General features: G+C 50.7%; 1 protein-coding gene across 6 annotated transcripts in view; it reads left to right on the top strand.

Moving 5' to 3' along the window:
- The first annotated feature begins 1,865 nt into the window (after positions 1–1,865).
- Positions 1,866–17,733, top strand: part of Pacs2 (phosphofurin acidic cluster sorting protein 2) — a 67,118-nt gene continuing 51,250 nt past the window's right edge. For 4 of the 6 annotated variants that reach the window (XM_075948393.1, XM_075948392.1, XM_075948388.1 and 1 more), the window contains exon 1: positions 1,891–2,118. In XM_075948393.1, coding sequence (XP_075804508.1) covers positions 2,000–2,118 — 119 coding nt within the window. In that variant the 5' untranslated portion in view covers positions 1,891–1,999. Of the gene's footprint in view, positions 2,119–17,733 lie in introns of all 6 variants that reach the window. The other 2 variants (XM_075948395.1, XM_075948389.1) reach the window with 2 other exon arrangements.

The following is a 17,733-nucleotide window of genomic DNA, read 5'->3' as shown; positions in this document are numbered from 1 at the left end:
GATGTGGAAGGGCGGGAATCACATCAACCCCAGTTTACAGGAAGAGGAACTTATTTTGGGACCTACAGTTTACAAAACGGACACAGCATTACTTTCAAATGCAGAGGTTTGGTGAAACAGATTCAAACTGCTATCTATTCACTGGGAAAACATACACTGGTCATCACTAACATGTCCCCATGACCTTAACAGACAGCCACCACACACACACACACACTTTGATGCTTCCCCTCAGAAAGTACAGAGTTGCATGCATCTCACTTTCCTCCCCTTTACAATGAGAATAGGCAGATATGTCACATTCATTTAGAACCTACAATGGTGTCTAGTACAAGATGGCACAGCTCAACCAAGGCCACCGGTGCCAGGCCCCAGTGTGCACAGCTTGGTCACCCTCATTTCCTCCCTTGACCCTGGCTGCAATGCCTGCCTGGTGCACACAGACACAACTCATCAGGCAGCCCATTCTTCTGCCTTCAAATGCACCCTTGGTCTGTGCCCAGCAATGTATGCCAATTGCTGAGGTCAGTGGATGCTTGTCCTTTGCTTCCAATCAAAGGCAGCCTGTCCACCAAGGCTGCTGAATCTCAGTGAACACAGCCTGTGGTTTCCTAGGTACAAGCCTCATTACTGGCCCCAGTAGGGCTGCATTGTCAGACAATATTCATCTCAGCTGGCCACAGACTGACAGACCCTCTGGACTTTGTTTCACCACCCCAATGAGTGGGGAACATGAGGAAAACACAGGTCCCCTTGTTCTCTTCAAAGTGGGACTCTGGCTTTAAGCAGTTGCAGCTGTCTGCAGCTCCCGTCCTGAAGGAGTTACAGCAGAAGGCTGCCTCTGGCAGAGGAGCACCAAATGTTGCCGGCAGGGGGTGGGGTGTCACAACAAGGGAAGGACCACCCCCACAGGGCCTTCCAGGGAAGAAAAGCAGAAAGCGGGGTTGCTGGGGTAAACCCGAAGGGCAAGGAGGGACAGCCAGGTCAAATTGGCTTGGGTTAGAATTGTTTCAATAAAATTACTTGTAGATAATAAGACATGGGACCCAGAAGGAGAAAGGCAATTTTGTAAAGCTGTGGATACAAAGAAACAAGACATGCCAGAAAAGCTTTTTCCTAAATTTGTTGACTTTGACCAAAGACAGCCAAAAAAAAAAAAAAAAAAAAGAGGGAGGGACGGAGCCTCTTCCTGAGCCCTAGACAGCCTTCCCAAAGTCATGCCTGCTGGTGTCCCCTGCCCTGGGGGCAGTCTGATTGCCCCCCCTTTACACACAGCTCCTATTGGCCCGAGTTATCACATCACTGTGAACAAGGCAGAAAGCACCCTGTTCCACATTATTTGTTCTGATGTTCTTGAGAAAAACGTAAAAGTCAATAAATAAGCACTGCTAAATGTAGGAGGAGGCTGAATGGGAGGAGGTTGCTGCAGGGGGGCAGCAAGGGAGGACAGATGGTAGCTGAAACTCCTCAAGGGATAAGAGTGGGTGGGGCCTACGGAGTACTAGAGGATCCCGGAGGCCTTGGGGTCCTACAGGAGACACACAGGATGGTAAGGGACAGAAGACACCAGGATACATGGGCACGTGCCCGAGCCCACGGCCCGCGGCAGGGAGCCTGAAGGCTCGCTGACCTGGCCTCTCCGGTAGCCATCGCATCGATAGCCTTGGGTCCCTGGGAGGGCAGAGCCTTTGCGCAGGCGCGCGCGCTCACTCCCGCGGCTGGGCGCCAGAGACGCCCTTAGGCGCGCGCCTCACTTCCGGTAGGCAGTGATTGGGTGTGACGCGAGAGCCCTGCCCTGCCGACCAATAGGCAGCGCGAAGAGGTAGGGGGCGGGGTACGGGCACAGTCCGGACACCGCCCGCGGGCCTGCCCGACTACCGCCCGGCCGCCGGCGCCATGTGACCGCGCCGCCGCCCTCCGCGCGCCCGGCCCGCCCGCCCGCCGCGCTCCCGCGGCCCGGCGCAGCCCCAGGCCGCCGAGGGACGGCGGGGCCGGCGCCATGGCCGAGCGGGGCCGACTCGGCCTGCCCGGCGCGCCCGGAGCACTCAACACCCCCGTGCCCATGAACCTGTTCGCCACCTGGGAGGTGGACGGCTCCAGCCCCAGCTGTGTGCCCAGGTACGCCCCCGCGCTGCGCTTTGTCCGCGCGCACCTGCCCGCGGGCCAGGACCCCGCGCCCCCGAGCGCGCGCGGGCCACAGCAAGGCGAGGGCTGGGGCGGGGCAGCGGGCCTGCGGCTCGGGGGCCAGTGCTGTGCCCGCACCTTGACACCTGCGTCTCGGGCGGGGCTGCGCGCAGCGGACCGCAGACACCTCGGGCGGTCGAGCTCTCGGCTAGTGCTCCCGCTCTCCTCCGATGTGCAGCGGCACTGTCACACCCCAGAGGCCTGGGCCTGAGGCTCACTCCACGGTTGCCTCCCCTGTGCCCTGCGGGTCGGGTCTGTTCTCTCTTCACCTGTCGGCCTTGTGCCGGGAGCTGTGGAGAGAGCTCCGGAGTCCTTTCTACTCTTTGCTTGGAGCTTGTTAATTTTACGCTTGCCGAAGCCTGGCCTCCCTCTCTTGGGTAGGCGACCTTCCACTCGCTCCGTGGTAAGGACCAGGCAAGATTTACCCACCGGGCGGGCGCTGTGGACACCTATCTTTATGTGGACCTACAGCTTCTCATTCCACTTGCCCAGCTTGAAACTTTGGTGATTTCTTCTTGACTTGGATCCTACTCAGGAGCCTCAGTTAGTGAGGGAAAAGGAAATCCAGACACCAGGCTGAAGACGCTACAGGCTTTCCTCTGGGGAGACAGGGAAAGTGGGCTTGTCCCCAAAGAGCCTTCCAGGTACAGAACCTGGACGGTGTGCCCCTGAGTAGAGAAACCCTGTGGAGAGAAGGTACTTCACTTGCAGGTGAGCTTCAGGTTGGCCTGTGGCTCTCACTCTGCCGACTCTTTCAGCAGGCCCCTGAGTGTGGTGTTGGGGTTCAGATAGTGACTTTTCCCTTTTGGCTGTGCCTTTGGGAAAGAAAGGATGGATACTGAACGCAATTCCTAGACCTGTGTTGCATCTGGAGTGCTGAGACCTGAGGGTCGGCATTTGCCTCACTGGGAGCATTTCCCAAACTACCAAAGCCGGGAGGGGTGGGGGGAGCTGGACCCTCCCACTCTAGTTCTGCTTCTTTATATCATTATCTTGAGCACCCCGCTTCACACTGGCCCTTTTAGCAGCCCCTGAGTTCCTTAAATGAGAGCCAAGGGGGTCTCTCTCATTCCCTCCTCTCTTCCCCTTTTCTTTCTTCCTTTTTCTGCTACTGAATCTCATTATGTTGCTGAAGCTGTTCTTGAACTCTTAAGCTCTTGTGATCCACCTCCCCTCCATCCCTCAGCTTATTTTATAGTTAGAACTACGGTTACAGGTACATGTCACACTCACCTAAGACAGATGTCTAACCCTGGTAAGGAAGGGGACAGAGACCATTTCATTGTCCCTCTAAAGGTAGCTGGTAATGTTTTGTTTTTCGAGATAGGGCTTCTCTGTGTGTAGCTCTGGCTGTCATAGAGCTCACTCTGTAGACCAGTCTGGCCTTGAACTCGCCTGCCTCTGCCTCCCAAGTGCTGGGATTAAAGATATGCACGACCAGAGCCTGGCCAGGTGGACTGTTTTTTGAGACAGGGTTTTGCTTTGAAGTCATAGATGGCCTTAACTTTGTTTTGTAGCCTAGGTGGCCTTGAACTCTGTCCTCCTGCCTCTGTCTGCCTCCTGTGTACAGGGATTCTAGGCATGCTCCATCCTGCCTTCTCTGGTCTCTGTTTTTGCATACTCCTAGAATACCCCTTTTCTGTAGGGGATAGCAGCGTCAGGAAAGGCTTGCATACAGGGAAGGATGGGGCATCTTGGGTGAGCAGCAGCAGATGTTGGGGTGTTCTGGGTTTTGGCCCGGTCAGAGATGAGAGACTTTTTCTGGAGTGCTGAGGACCACTCCATGTGTGTAAAAAGCATGTAGTCTCAGTACAGTGCTGCCTGATCTCTGTCCTGTGTGCTGTTTGACCTCTGCTCTGCTGATGCATATACCTCCTGTGCATGTACCCTTGGCACATACCGTCATATCACCTTTGTGCAGTGCTGCTCTTCTGGGTGCTGCAAACAGGACGTGATCGTGTTCCCTGAGTTCTTTTCACTCTTCACCCTGGCTTTGGTCAAGTCTCCAGTTCTGGGAGCTGCATCTGTGCCGGTGGCTGCTGAAGCATCACTGCTGCATAGTATTCCCTTGGAATGATGACACCTGGGCTTCTGCTAAGGGATATTGCCAGGTTTTTGCCCAGTTACAAATCTGCCATTGCCATTGCAGAGGAGGTTTTCTTACCTATTGCCCGCGTGCATGCCTGTCCCTGTGGCAGGCAGGACCTACTTGAATGTGTTTTACCGAGTAGGAGGACTTTCAGAGGTGTGGGTGTGTGTTCGCTTAGTGTTACTATTCAGTTGCTTCCTAAAGCAGCTGTGCCAACTCCAGCCCCAGTGCTAGGGCGAGAATCCTCACTGCCTTACATTCTTGCCAAGCTGGTGGGTGTGAAACAGTGTTGTGGTTTTAGTTTGAATTTCTCTGATTATGAATCTAGACCATTTGTACTTCCCTGTTAGAGGAATTCCTATTCATGTCTTTTGCCAATTTTTCTTTCTCATTTTCCCCCTACTTGAGTCTCAGCAGTTTCTACGGGGGATAGTAATCTTTGCCCACCTAAAACTGTTGAAATCCTCTTTTAATTGTGTGTGTCCCTCAGAGTTGGCCTGGAGTGTGGGGTGGTGGGGTGGGGACAGAATCCATCCCCCTTACTTTGACGTGGGTAGATTTTCAATTCTCCTTCCCTGGGAGGTAGTGAGATAGCTCTCTGTCCTGGGGGAAGCTGGGTACTAGGCATCCTGAAGCTCATGGGAGGGAGGATCCAACTCCTGATACTCAGTGCTGTCCCGGCCGTGTTGCCAAGTTTACCTTGCCTCAACAGCCTGGTACACCATGCTGCTAGGGACAGTCAGTGTCTGCCCTACCATACTGCTGGGATTCCAGAGTTTTCCGTTCCTAGGTATGTTCTCCTTCCACTCTTCAGCAGGGTCTTTACCTTTACCAAAGGTCTTTGAACCTTTGTTCTTTCACTCAAATTCTTTTCTTTTTGACATTAACTCACTTCCAAGCTTTGTGCACCTGTGTCTTTTTCTTACCGCCACTGACTTCTAGGCCAAGAGCTGGCTCACTTGGTGTGTGGACAACAGTTGCTGTCCAGAGTGCACACCATTGTATATGTATGTTTGTGGAAGGCACAGACATCTCTGTCCTTCCAGCAAGGAACGGAGCCTCCATCCTTCTTTGTCATTCCTGATGCTGCCAGCTCTGCATTCCCAGGCAGTACCATCTCCCCAGAGGGCTCTGTGGATAGAGTGAGACTCTTTGATGCATTCATGCTTTTTTGTCAGCCGACTTTCCTTTCTGTTGGTACATAATACTCCCTTGTAAGAATGAACCCTCATTTTAGACATTGGCTTCTTTGGAGTTTGAGGCTATCATTTGGTGATTTTTGTCATAGGGCTTTAGTTTAAGAAACCTTGCCGGGCAGTGGTGGCACACGCCTTTAATCCCAACACTCGGGAGGCAGAGGCAGGCGGATCTCTGTGAGTTTGAGGCCAGCCTGGTCTACAGAACTAGTTACAAGACAGGCTCCAAAGCTACAGAGAAACCTGTCTCGAAAAACCAAGATCAAAAAAAGAAAGGAAGAAAGAAAGAAAGAGAAGCCTTCAGTTTAAGGTACAGGGAGGGAGGGCACAATCTTCCGCTCTCCCAGTGGTCCTGGACAGTGTGGTAAATTTCCCTTAGACTCTCCTCGGAGATGGATAGAGTCAAGGTTTCCCCATGTGCTGTCACATGTCTGAAGTGGAGGTTGTGTCCTGGTTTTACTGGGAAGGATATGTCTTCCTCATTGAGTTGAGGAGTCCTTCATGCAGTGAAAGTGGATGCTCTTTGCCAGTGTTTCTGCTCTGGGGTTTGCCGCTCTTATTACGGGTGTGCTTTGTGATTTCGCTGGAGAATGGTTTCACACTCTGCCCAAACTGACCTCCAAACTGTGGTGCTCAGGTGAGCCTCCTGAGTGGCCAGGACCACAGATATGTCTGCGTGCTCAGCTCTGGTGTTTTTGGATGAGCAGGACTTTTGATTTTGGTAAAGCCCACTGTTTTAGTTGTTTCTCTGTTCTGTCTTAGAAATCTCCAGGATATGAATGTGTGTTAAATCTGGTTTGCCACCGACTGGGTTGTGACTGTGACGACAGAAAGGCTCTGAAATGCCCATGCGATCTTCTGAGCTGCATGTGGTTGTCAGAGAATGGCCTGAGCTGCTTCTCAGGCATGTGTGTTGCATTGGCTGAGGTCTGTGATGCATCCTGAGGAATGTGTGGGTTCTGCTGACAAGTCATGTGTGTCTGCGTCAGACTCGTTCCTTAATGTTCATATTGTGGACATCTCAATGAAACTCATCTTTTGTTGCTCCAGTTTAAGGTAAGGGCACAGCTTCCATACTCCCAGTGGTCCTGGACAGTGCGGTAACTTTCCCTTAGACTCTCCTTTGGGATGGGTAGTGTCCAGGGTTTCCCCTGTGCTTGCTGTTCAGATATGAAGAACTTAGTGCTCTACCACTGAGCTCTATATCTGGCACCCAGCTGATGTGGACTGTGGGTCCTAAACTGCCATTGTAAGTTTTTTTGTTTGGTTTTTGAGACAGGGTTTCACTCTAGCCCTGGCTGTCCTGAAATTTGCTTTGTAGATCAGGCTGGCCTCGAACTCAGAGATCCAGGACTCGCAGGAGTCAGTTTTCTCCTTCCATCCTATGTGACTCAGGGAGTGACTTGGGTCTTCAGACTTTGAGGCAAGCACCTTTACCCATTGATGCATCTCAATAGCTCTACTTTCAAAACAAAACAAAAGCCAAGCCAGGTGGTGTCTTTAATCCCAGCACTTGGAGGCTTAGGGAGGCAGAAGCAGGCGCATATCTGAGTGTTCTAGGCCAGAGTGGTCTACAAGAGCTAGTTCCAGGACAGGCTCCAAAGCTACAAAGAAACCCTGTCTTGGAAAACAAAAACAAAACAAAACCCACAAAAGCCAAGCTTTCTTCTTTTCTTTTTTTTTTCTTTTTTCTCTTTCTTTTTGAGACAGGTCTTCATGTATCTAAAACTCAGAATGTAGCAGTGGATGAGCCTCCTACCTTCACATCCCAAGTGCTGGGATTACAAGCATGTCCACCACGCCTGGTTTCTGTGTTGGCTAGTAACCAAACTCAGGGTTTTATGCATGTTAGGCACACATTGCCAACTCAGCTACATCTCCAGCGGGTAACCACCCCCTTTTTCTTTAAACTGTCACAAAGCCTTATGTGTGAGGTATAACTGGTTATTCAGTGCCTGTTTAAATTTAGTATTCACCCAATCTGACATTCTGATATTCCTTTATTTAAATGAATCATCCAGTCTATTTTTATTCACCTAAGTTGGCAATACTGTATTCATATCTATTTTATTTTGTGCTTTGTATCATCCTGCACTTCTTTTCTCTTTTGCTTCACCTTGTTTTGGCACTGAATTCCCCTCCCTCGTTAATAGTAAAATTTGCTGTTACTTTTTTCCTGGTTAGCTCTGTGAACTTGAGCTGCATCCTTGTGTTATATTTTAGTCATTTGTACCTTTCTCTGAAGTGATACAACTTGCAGAGCTCTTTAGCCCCAGCCCTTCGTTTGCACATGCTGCTGCCGCAGTGAACTTCCAGTCCCCTTAAGCCTGGTGATGCTGTCTGTGTTGCCTGATAGCTTTAGACTGCTTGTAGCACTTGCCCTCTGTATCTCGCACTTCCTCCCTGCACTAGAAAGACGTCCTGAGGCTTTCCTCCGAGGAAGATATGATAACTATGAAGTGCTCTTTTAGCCAATGGTGTCTTGTCTTTTTATTGTCCCCTAGGGCCTGGTGCTGGCTCCAGGGGTAGCATCTCCCTCAGGGTGGCCACTGACTGTAGCCTCTGGTCTTGCTGTTCAGGAGGCAGCTGTCAGGCAGCCATGACTCATTGGAAGGCAGTGTGTTGACTGGCTTTGTGGTCACTTTCTTGTTGTGACAGCTTATCTGATGATATGCTATGGCGTGTATGCTTTTTTTTTTTTTTTAAATATTTATTTATTTATTTGTTTGTTTGTTTGTTATGTATACAGTAGTCTATCTGTATGTATGCCTGCAGGCCAGAAGAGGGCACCAGACCCCATTACAGATGGTTGTGAGCCACCATGTGGTTGCTGGGAATTGAACTCAGGACCTTTGGAAGAGCAGACAACGCTCTTAACCACTGAGCCATCTCTCCAGCCCGGCGTGTATGCTTTTATGCTGACCCCTATTAAGGTCGAAGGACTTGTGGATTCATGGTTTTTAGTTCTGGGAGGTTCTCAGCCCTTTTCTCTTTGATTGTTGCCTCCTCAATGTGCTCCCCACTTACTTCTGCAGTACTGGGTGGACGTGTGGACATGCCAGTCTTTCATGTCAGCAGATGAATAAGGAGGTATGATGGCTAGCAAGCCGTGTACCTCTTTGGCAATTGCCTGATGTGTTCATGTGCTAGCATAGTCCTTCTAGACCTCTTCTCCCTCCTTGCTGCAGGCTTAGCTCTTTTTATCGGCATCATGTCTGTCTTCCTCAGTCCAGACCAGGTCTGTTTCAAGAAAGTAACTTATTGAGTGTTGTAATTGACCAAGATGGCATGCTAAAGAATGTGGACTTTTCTTTGAGTAAGGGGAAGACTCTAGATTATTTTTGAAGGTTTGCTTGGGAAAGTAGTGCTGCTTGGAAGCCTGAATTGATTTAAGTTTAGCTGGAGATGGATTTGAGTGGGTGAAGTGGACAGAGGAGTGTGTGAGGTTCAAGAGTGGACTCTTTTGGAGGAGGAAGGCACTGGAGAGGCTGACTTGAGTTGGAAAGGCTGTGGGCTTGGCATCTCCATAACATAGCTCAGTGGGAAGATGGGGAAGACTGCCCCTTGGAGAAGCCCTGTGGATTCAGAATAGGCGTGGCACATGGCTGGAGTCTGCATGGCTCTGATCTGCCCACTCTACTCAGGCACTGCTTTTAGGACACAGGCAGGCAAAGTTGTCTGTGGCCACTTCTCTGTCCTGGTGTGGGATATTGTGTGGAATGCTCTTATCCAAACAGGCTGACTCTCCCTGTGGAACTTAGTGCTGTGACATCTTCATTTCCCCCAAGTGGCTTCATGCAAAAGCTGTGGCTTGCACTGCCTTGGATGCTGGGCATCATTGACTGACTATTCATGACCTGAGAACTAGGCAGGGCCAAGGTGCTTTGCAGTTCAAGGTCATTGCTATTGTCACATAGCCATCCACTCTTTTCTTGGGTCTCAGGAAGGTTTGGTGAGGCAGGATCGAGAGTGGGAGGACATTCTAGAGTGAGGTCTGCTGCTTCATTCACTGGGGTCTTGTTTGATGCCATGGTGGATTTATGCAGGTGGTAGAACTCCATCATTTGGAGGGAATCTTTAGGGCCCTGGCTTCAGGTGGCATAGCCAAAACAATAGAAGTGGCTGTGTGTTTGTGTGTATGCCCTCAGGTGCAGATGAGAGGGGACATGGGTAGGAAGGCCCAGGGCCTGTGCTCAGGGTCTGCCTTGCTCATTCTAGACTCAAACTCCAGGGCTGCCAATCTCTTTGGGAACCACTGGTGCTCAGGAGACACAGCTCTCCACACAAGGTGTTTCCACTAATAATGTGTGTGAGCTGCTGGCTCCTCTCCACGAGTACCTGGTCACCTACAGTGACCTAAACATAGTATGTGAATGTATCTAGGGCTGAGTTCTCTCTGCTTTGAAGGTGGGTATTCTAGAGCAAAGATGGGCTTTGTATAGGCTTCTAGGGATGGCAAGTGCTGCACATGGCCTCTGAGAATAGAACTCCAAGCAGCAGTCCTGGAACTTTCAGGCAGTGCTCCCAGCGTCTCAAGAGCCTGTGCAGGGAGGCAGGAGCCTCAGGACTGAAGCTGTGGCCCTGAGTCTCCTGAGTCGTCTCTTGAGGTGCAGATGTCTGCTAAGCAGAGGTGCCTAAATCTGTGAGATTTAGAGATGGGCAGTGCAAGATACCAGAGACCATGCTGATCTTCTCCCTTCTGGTGCTCACAGATGTGGTGGTTTGTTCCTACTATCCCACTAGCCTCTCCTCACCACCCTGTCAGGATTGAGGGTACTCCCCTACAACATACACTCCTTGTCAAGTACCAAGGTCTTGTAGAACTCACCCTGTGGCCCAGCCCCAGAGGCGCCATTTTCAGAATGGATCCTGTCTCCAAGGTGTCAGGTTCTTCCTGCATTTATGTCTGGCATGGATGCACACAGGCCACAGTGAACTCCTAGTCATTAGGATGGAGTGTCTAGGCAGGATAGGTTTGGATCCCCATGCACCCTTCTCACTGCAACACCTTCTACTTCTGTCCTCTGACATCTTACCTTAGGCAGACGAAACTACATTATCATAGCAGGAGAATCTGAGTCTGACAGTCCCCAGACAACTGTTAGATCCCTTGTCCATCTTTCTGAAAGGTCCATAGTTCTGTCTATCTGGCATGTACTTCCTGCAACAGCTTTTGGCAAGGTTGTGCACATATGCTGAGTTGGCCACCAAGGTGAGCAGTACAGTGGACACCTTCAGCCTTTGCCAGGACAGTAAAAAGCTGGCCAGTGCCTTTGGAAGATGTCTTGCTGGCAGGTGAGTGCCTGGAGGCCAGAGGCTCTCTTGTGCTGGGGAGAGACTTGACTGAGTCTGGGGTAGGCCCTTGCTAGGCCTGGCCGGGGAGCTTTGGTTTAGGCTTCCGTGAATTGAGTGTCCAGGTGGACTGACGTGGACTCTTTTTCACCCATCTGGCCTTGGTCATAATCAGCTGTGGCCCCCTCTTGCTTGCTTGCATGCCGCTCTGACCTTTGCTTCCTTACATAGTGGGGGGCTGCCATTCCCTTAGCTCTGCTGGTTTCAGGCCCGACTCTGGACTCCTTTTGTCTTATTTTTTTCCTTCACACTTTCTGGGCATGGTGGCACTTTAATCCCAGTACTGGAGAAGTAGAGGCAGGCAGGTCTCTGTAGGTTCAAAACCGGCCTGGTCTACATAGGGAATCCCAGGATAACCAGAGCTACATAGGGAGACCTTGTTGAATAAAATATAATTTTTTATATTTATTTATTTATTTATTGTGTGTGTATATATGTATATATATGTATGTGGGTACTTACATGGCAGTTTTGGAAATCAGTTCTCTCTTTCTATTATGCAGGTAATCAAACTCAGGCCGTGAGGCTTGGCAGGAGGTGCCCTTACCCACTGAGCTGTCTAGCTTTTCTAAACTGCCTGTTTTGTGCGTGTGTGTGCGCGCGCGCCTTGCCTTAATGTCTGTGCACCACATGTATGCAGTACTGTTGTGAACCAGAAGAGGGCGTCATATCCCCTGGAACTGGAGTTAAGAACAGTTGTCAGCCATCTTGTGGGTGCTAGGGATGGAACCTGGGTCTTCTGGAAGAAGCAGCCAGTGCTCTTAACTGATGAAGACATTGCTTCAGCCCCTGAACTTACTGTTTGGACCACCAAATGCCTCCCTTCAGCACAACTGATGGATTTTTACCCTTTGAAAAACAAAAAAGAGGAGACTGGAGAGATGGCTCAGAGGTTAAGAGCATTGGCTGCTCTTCCAGGCATCCTGAGTTCAATTCCTGGTGATAGTGTAGAGACCAGAGCTGGCATCTGCCCACTGACAGCGTCCTGCGTAGTTATGCCTTGGGTGGGATCTGAGACTATCTGCTGGGGTAGGAGGAGTTGATGCACACACCCAGAGAGCATGGGAGACTGGACAGCTGCTCCATACACTTTGGCTCATCTCTGGAATGTCACGGGAGCATTTAGATACTTCTTTAATTACCAGTGGGACATCTGCAGATGGAAAGCTGGGCCCTTACAGGCTCAGGCCTCTGGCTTGTAAAGGTTTCTTTTCAGGACCCTGACTTCCAGATAACCAGGACCTGAGAGGTATTTTGAAGGCTGCTTTGGGGGAACTCCCTGCACTGAGGAAGAGTGGCTCTGGATGATGGAGAGTCTGCCCACAGTCATGTACACAAGAAGATGAAGGAACCTCTTCCCATGGCCCATAAACTAGTTTTTGAGGCCAAGGTCCTGGAGGATGAAGGGGACCCAGCCCTTCTCCAAGCGTCTGGCCTTCTATGACTTGAGATGCAGCCTTATAGTCATTCTCACTTTTCTTTCACTAATTCCTGTTTTGTTTCCTGGAAAATACCTTTTCCCTAAGAAAGGGTAGTAGTAACTCCTGGAGAACAGACCCGTGTGTGGACACCCCCACTCAATGTAGACATTCCAGCTGCCCTTATGGAACACTGCCTTGGCCTTGTTACCAGCCGTGTGATCACCACCTACACAGAGGCCTGAGGCAGGGGTCTGGCAGGCCGACAGGAACAGCTGCACTACCAACTGGGGAATTCTGTGCTCTGACACTGCTCAAGGATATGTGGAGGGGTTCTGCTCCTGGGTCATCAAAATCACACATGTTCTGCGCTTAAAATAGAAGCCCAGGCTGCCTTGCTAGGTGGGATGTGTTTGGAGGCTCCCTGTTAGGACAGTGACTGTGATTCCTCCACACCTTTCTAGGAAGATGGATTGCCCTCAGTGCAGGGAAGACAACGTAACTGGGTGTCCCAATAAAGTTGACTTTGTTCGGATTTTTTTTTTAAAAAAAAAGTATGTCTGATTGGATACGAGAGTTCCTTATGAATTTCTTTTTTAGCGTCTTCTAGTTGCATTAAGGATAATGAATAGAGATGGGCATCATTGCTTCTGTTGATATAGAGCTGACTGGCTTCAGGCAGAGTTGGATCCACAGGCATGCAGTTGGGAGCTTCAGGCATCACTTCAGTTTCTCCACCTGCATTCTCATGTGGCAGAAGGAGACAATAAGGTGGAACACTGCATCTGGGCCATCGGTAGCCAGGGTTGGCTGTAATTGGTCCTCAGCAAGATGTTCAATCCAACTGTCAGGTGTTGGGCACAGTGCATCACTGTCCAAGAGCAAGTAATCCAAGTGGAGGACTAGCTTGGGATAAGCTTGTCGTTTATGGGGTTCCTGGATATAGCTGACCATATTGGGTACAGATGTCTCTGTCACTATGGCATAACCTTCAGCCTTTCCTCTTCTGGCTTCTCTCAGGTCCTGTGTGTCCAGCATAACACCTGGACAAAAGCCCCAGAACCAAGGCCAGACTATATACAGTTACCTGTCTACTGCCTCTATCCTGGGTACCAAGCTGGCCAACGTTTGAGCTCAGTCTCCTAGCTTACAATGGTAAAGTCAGGGGCTAGAGTCCTGGGCATTTTGAGGGTTGCTGTGTTGTTAGTCAAATGACGTACAACCATCCACAGAGCTTCTCACAAGAGCTGAGTCAGGTCAGTCTTGGGGACAACCAGGATTAACACTTGGGAAGTTCACTCCAGAGCTGCAGTTCTGTTAACCGAGCTCACCAAGTACAGAGATTCCAGTCTCTAAAAGTCATCTTTTGGGTCTCCGAAGTGTGGCCCAGGTAGGTGTAGTGCACTTGCCTAGTGTACCTGAGATTGGTTCGTTCCCAGCCTGTGAAGGAAAAGTAGGGATACAAGAAAACAGAGGTAATTAAGGGAGAAAATGCAGAGAAATAAAACTGAATAAAATCATCTGAAGATAAAATCACCCTGATGTTCCATGTCTAACATTGCTGTGTTGTACCTTGTCTCATGGAAGGGAGACTGCTAAGCTCTCCATCAAGGGTGCAGTCACACCTGCAGGGTGATTGCAATAGAGAATTGGGAGGCTAGCTGGAGCCTAGAGACGCCCAGGAGATTTGTGGGAAGGAACAAAGATAGGACGCTGTGAAGGGCAATGAGACTTGGGAACTGTTGCTACAGTGGTACTGCATAGGAAAGGCATCACCATTCCACACTTGTTCCTTCCGGGCATTTGCGTATGCTACAGCAACAGGCTGCATGGCAGCACCGGCCCCAGGGCTCTCCAGGCTCAGCTCTCTTCCTCTGGGCATCTTGTGCGTGTGTCCCAGGCCTACCTTGGGATGTAGTTGGGCCCACTCAAACCTCACAAATCCAGTCTTCAAGATGGTTCTGAGATCTGCAGGACCGACCTTGTCTCAGTTTCCTAAAGTCCTTTCTTTATTCCTTTCTTTATCTTTCTTCTTGTGTTCTTTACTTTGACCACCACTCTTCCCCTTACAGCTAGACTCTGCTGTCATCTGCGCACGGGGTCTTCCCCTTACAGCTAGACTCTGCTGTCATCTCTGCACGGGGTCTTCCCCTTACAGCTAGACTCTGCTGTCATCTGTGCACGGGGTCTTCCCCTTACAGCTAGACTCTGCTGTCATCTGTGCACGGGGTCTTCTCCTTACAGCTAGACTCTGCTGTCATCTCTGCACGGGGTCTCCTTACAGCTAGACTCTGCTGTCATCTACACACGGGGTCTTCCCCTTACAGCTAGACTCTGCTGTCATCTGTGCACGGGGTCTTCTCCTTACAGCTAGACTCTGCTGTCATCTACACACGGGGTCTTCTCCTTACAGCTAGACTCTGCTGTCATCTACACACGGGGTCTTCCCCTTACAGCTAGACTCTGCTGTCATCTGTGCACGGGGTCTTCTCCTTACAGCTAGACTCTGCTGTCATCTGTGCACGGGGTCTTCTCCTTACAGCTAGACTCTGCTGTCATCTACACACGGGGTCTTCTCCTTACAGCTAGACTCTGCTGTCATCTGCACACGGGGTCTTCCCCTTACAGCTAGACTCTGCTGTCATCTGTGCACGGGGTCTTCCCCTTACAGCTAGACTCTGCTGTCATCTGTGCACGGGGTCTTCTCCTTACAGCTAGACTCTGCTGTCATCTCTGCACGGGGTCTCCTTACAGCTAGACTCTGCTGTCATCTACACACGGGGTCTTCCCCTTACAGCTAGACTCTGCTGTCATCTGTGCACGGGGTCTTCTCCTTACAGCTAGACTCTGCTGTCATCTACACACGGGGTCTTCTCCTTACAGCTAGACTCTGCTGTCATCTACACACGGGGTCTTCCCCTTACAGCTAGACTCTGCTGTCATCTACACACGGGGTCTTCCCCTTACAGCTAGACTCTGCTGTCATCTGTGCACGGGGTCTTCTCCTTACAGCTAGACTCTGCTGTCATCTGTGCACGGGGTCTTCCCCTTACAGCTAGACTCTGCTGTCATCTGTGCACGGGGTCTTCTCCTTACAGCTAGACTCTGCTGTCATCTGTGCACGGGGTCTTCCCCTTACAGCTAGACTCTGCTGTCATCTGTGCACGGGGTCTTCTCCTTACAGCTAGACTCTGCTGTCATCTACACACGGGGTCTTCTCCTTACAGCTAGACTCTGCTGTCATCTGCACACGGGGTCTTCTCCTTACAGCTAGACTCTGCTGTCATCTACACACGGGGTCTTCTCCTTACAGCTAGACTCTGCTGTCATCTGTGCACGGGGTCTTCTCCTTACAGCTAGACTCTGCTGTCATCTACACACGGGGTCTTCTCCTTACAGCTAGACTCTGCTGTCATCTACACACGGGGTCTTCCCCTTACAGCTAGACTCTGCTGTCATCTGTGCACGGGGTCTTCTCCTTACAGCTAGACTCTGCTGTCATCTACACACGGGGTCTTCCCCTTACAGCTAGACTCTGCTGTCATCTGTGCACGGGGTCTTCTCCTTACAGCTAGACTCTGCTGTCATCTGTGCACGGGGTCTTCCCCTTACAGCTAGACTCTGCTGTCATCTGTGCACGGGGTCTTCTCCTTACAGCTAGACTCTGCTGTCATCTGCGCACGGGGTCTCCTTACAGCTAGACTCTGCTGTCATCTGTGCACGGGGTCTTCTCCTTACAGCTAGACTCTGCTGTCATCTCTGCACGGGGTCTCCTTACAGCTAGACTCTGCTGTCATCTACACACGGGGTCTTCCCCTTACAGCTAGACTCTGCTGTCATCTGTGCACGGGGTCTTCCCCTTACAGCTAGACTCTGCTGTCATCTGCGCACGGGGTCTTCTCCTTACAGCTAGACTCTGCTGTCATCTCTGCACGGGGTCTTCCCCTTACAGCTAGACTCTGCTGTCATCTACACACGGGGTCTTCCCCTTACAGCTAGACTCTGCTGTCATCTGTGCACGGGGTCTTCTCCTTACAGCTAGACTCTGCTGTCATCTACACACGGGGTCTTCCCCTTACAGCTAGACTCTGCTGTCATCTGTGCACGGGGTCTTCTCCTTACAGCTAGACTCTGCTGTCATCTACACACGGGGTCTCCTTACAGCTAGACTCTGCTGTCATCTACACACGGGGTCTTCTCCTTACAGCTAGACTCTGCTGTCATCTGTGCACGGGGTCTCCTTACAGCTAGACTCTGCTGTCATCTGTGCACGGGGTCTTCTCCTTACAGCTAGACTCTGCTGTCATCTCTGCACGGGGTCTCCTTACAGCTAGACTCTGCTGTCATCTGCACACGGGGTCTTCTCCTTACAGCTAGACTCTGCTGTCATCTGTGCACGGGGTCTTCTCCTTACAGCTAGACTCTGCTGTCATCTACACACGGGGTCTTCTCCTTACAGCTAGACTCTGCTGTCATCTGTGCACGGGGTCTTCCCCTTACAGCTAGACTCTGCTGTCATCTGCACACGGGGTCTTCTCCTTACAGCTAGACTCTGCTGTCATCTGTGCACGGGGTCTCCTTACAGCTAGACTCTGTGTCATCTACACACGGGGTCTTCTCCTTACAGCTAGACTCTGCTGTCATCTGCACACGGGGTCTTCTCCTTACAGCTAGACTCTGCTGTCATCTACACACGGGGTCTTCTCCTTACAGCTAGACTCTGCTGTCATCTGCACACGGGGTCTTCTCCTTACAGCTAGACTCTGCTGTCATCTACACACGGGGTCTTCTCCTTACAGCTAGACTCTGCTGTCATCTGTGCACGGGGTCTCCTTACAGCTAGACTCTGCTGTCACCTACACACGGGGTCTTCTCCTTACAGCTAGACTCTGCTGTCATCTGTGCACGGGGTCTTCTCCTTACAGCTAGACTCTGCTGTCATCTGCGCACGGGGTCTTCCCCTTACAGCTAGACTCTGCTGTCATCTGCGCACGGGGTCTTCTCCTTACAGCTAGACTCTGCTGTCATCTGCGCATGGGGTCTAGACTGTGCTCTTAAATTTTCAGACACCTAGGCGGGTTTTTTTTAAGATATTAAAATAATTCTGTGTGTCTGTGTGCACCCCCCCCCCGTGTGTCTCTGTCTATGTGCTTGTGAGTATGGGTGCCAGCAGGGGCCAGAAGAGGGTGTCAGTCTCTTGGAACTGGAGTTCTAGGAGACTGAGCTGGAACCAAACTCTGGTCCTCTGCGAGAGTACTATATGCTGTTTACTATTAAACTACTGGTTCAGCCCTCTCCGCATTTTTTTTTAAATTCATGTGCATTTGTGTTTTGTCTGCATATGTCTGTGTGAAGGTGTCAGATCACCTGGAACTATAATTACAGATAGTTGTGAGCTGCCATTAGGGTCCTGGGAATTGAACCTGGGTCCTCTGGAAGAGTAGGCAGTACTCTTAATTGCTGAGTTTCTCTGCAATTATTTTTCCACATTTGT

Source organism: Microtus pennsylvanicus, chromosome 14 (genome assembly GCF_037038515.1).
Source record: "Microtus pennsylvanicus isolate mMicPen1 chromosome 14, mMicPen1.hap1, whole genome shotgun sequence".
Taxonomy (NCBI): domain Eukaryota; kingdom Metazoa; phylum Chordata; class Mammalia; order Rodentia; family Cricetidae; genus Microtus; species Microtus pennsylvanicus.
This window is presented reverse-complemented; position numbering and strand designations above follow the sequence as displayed.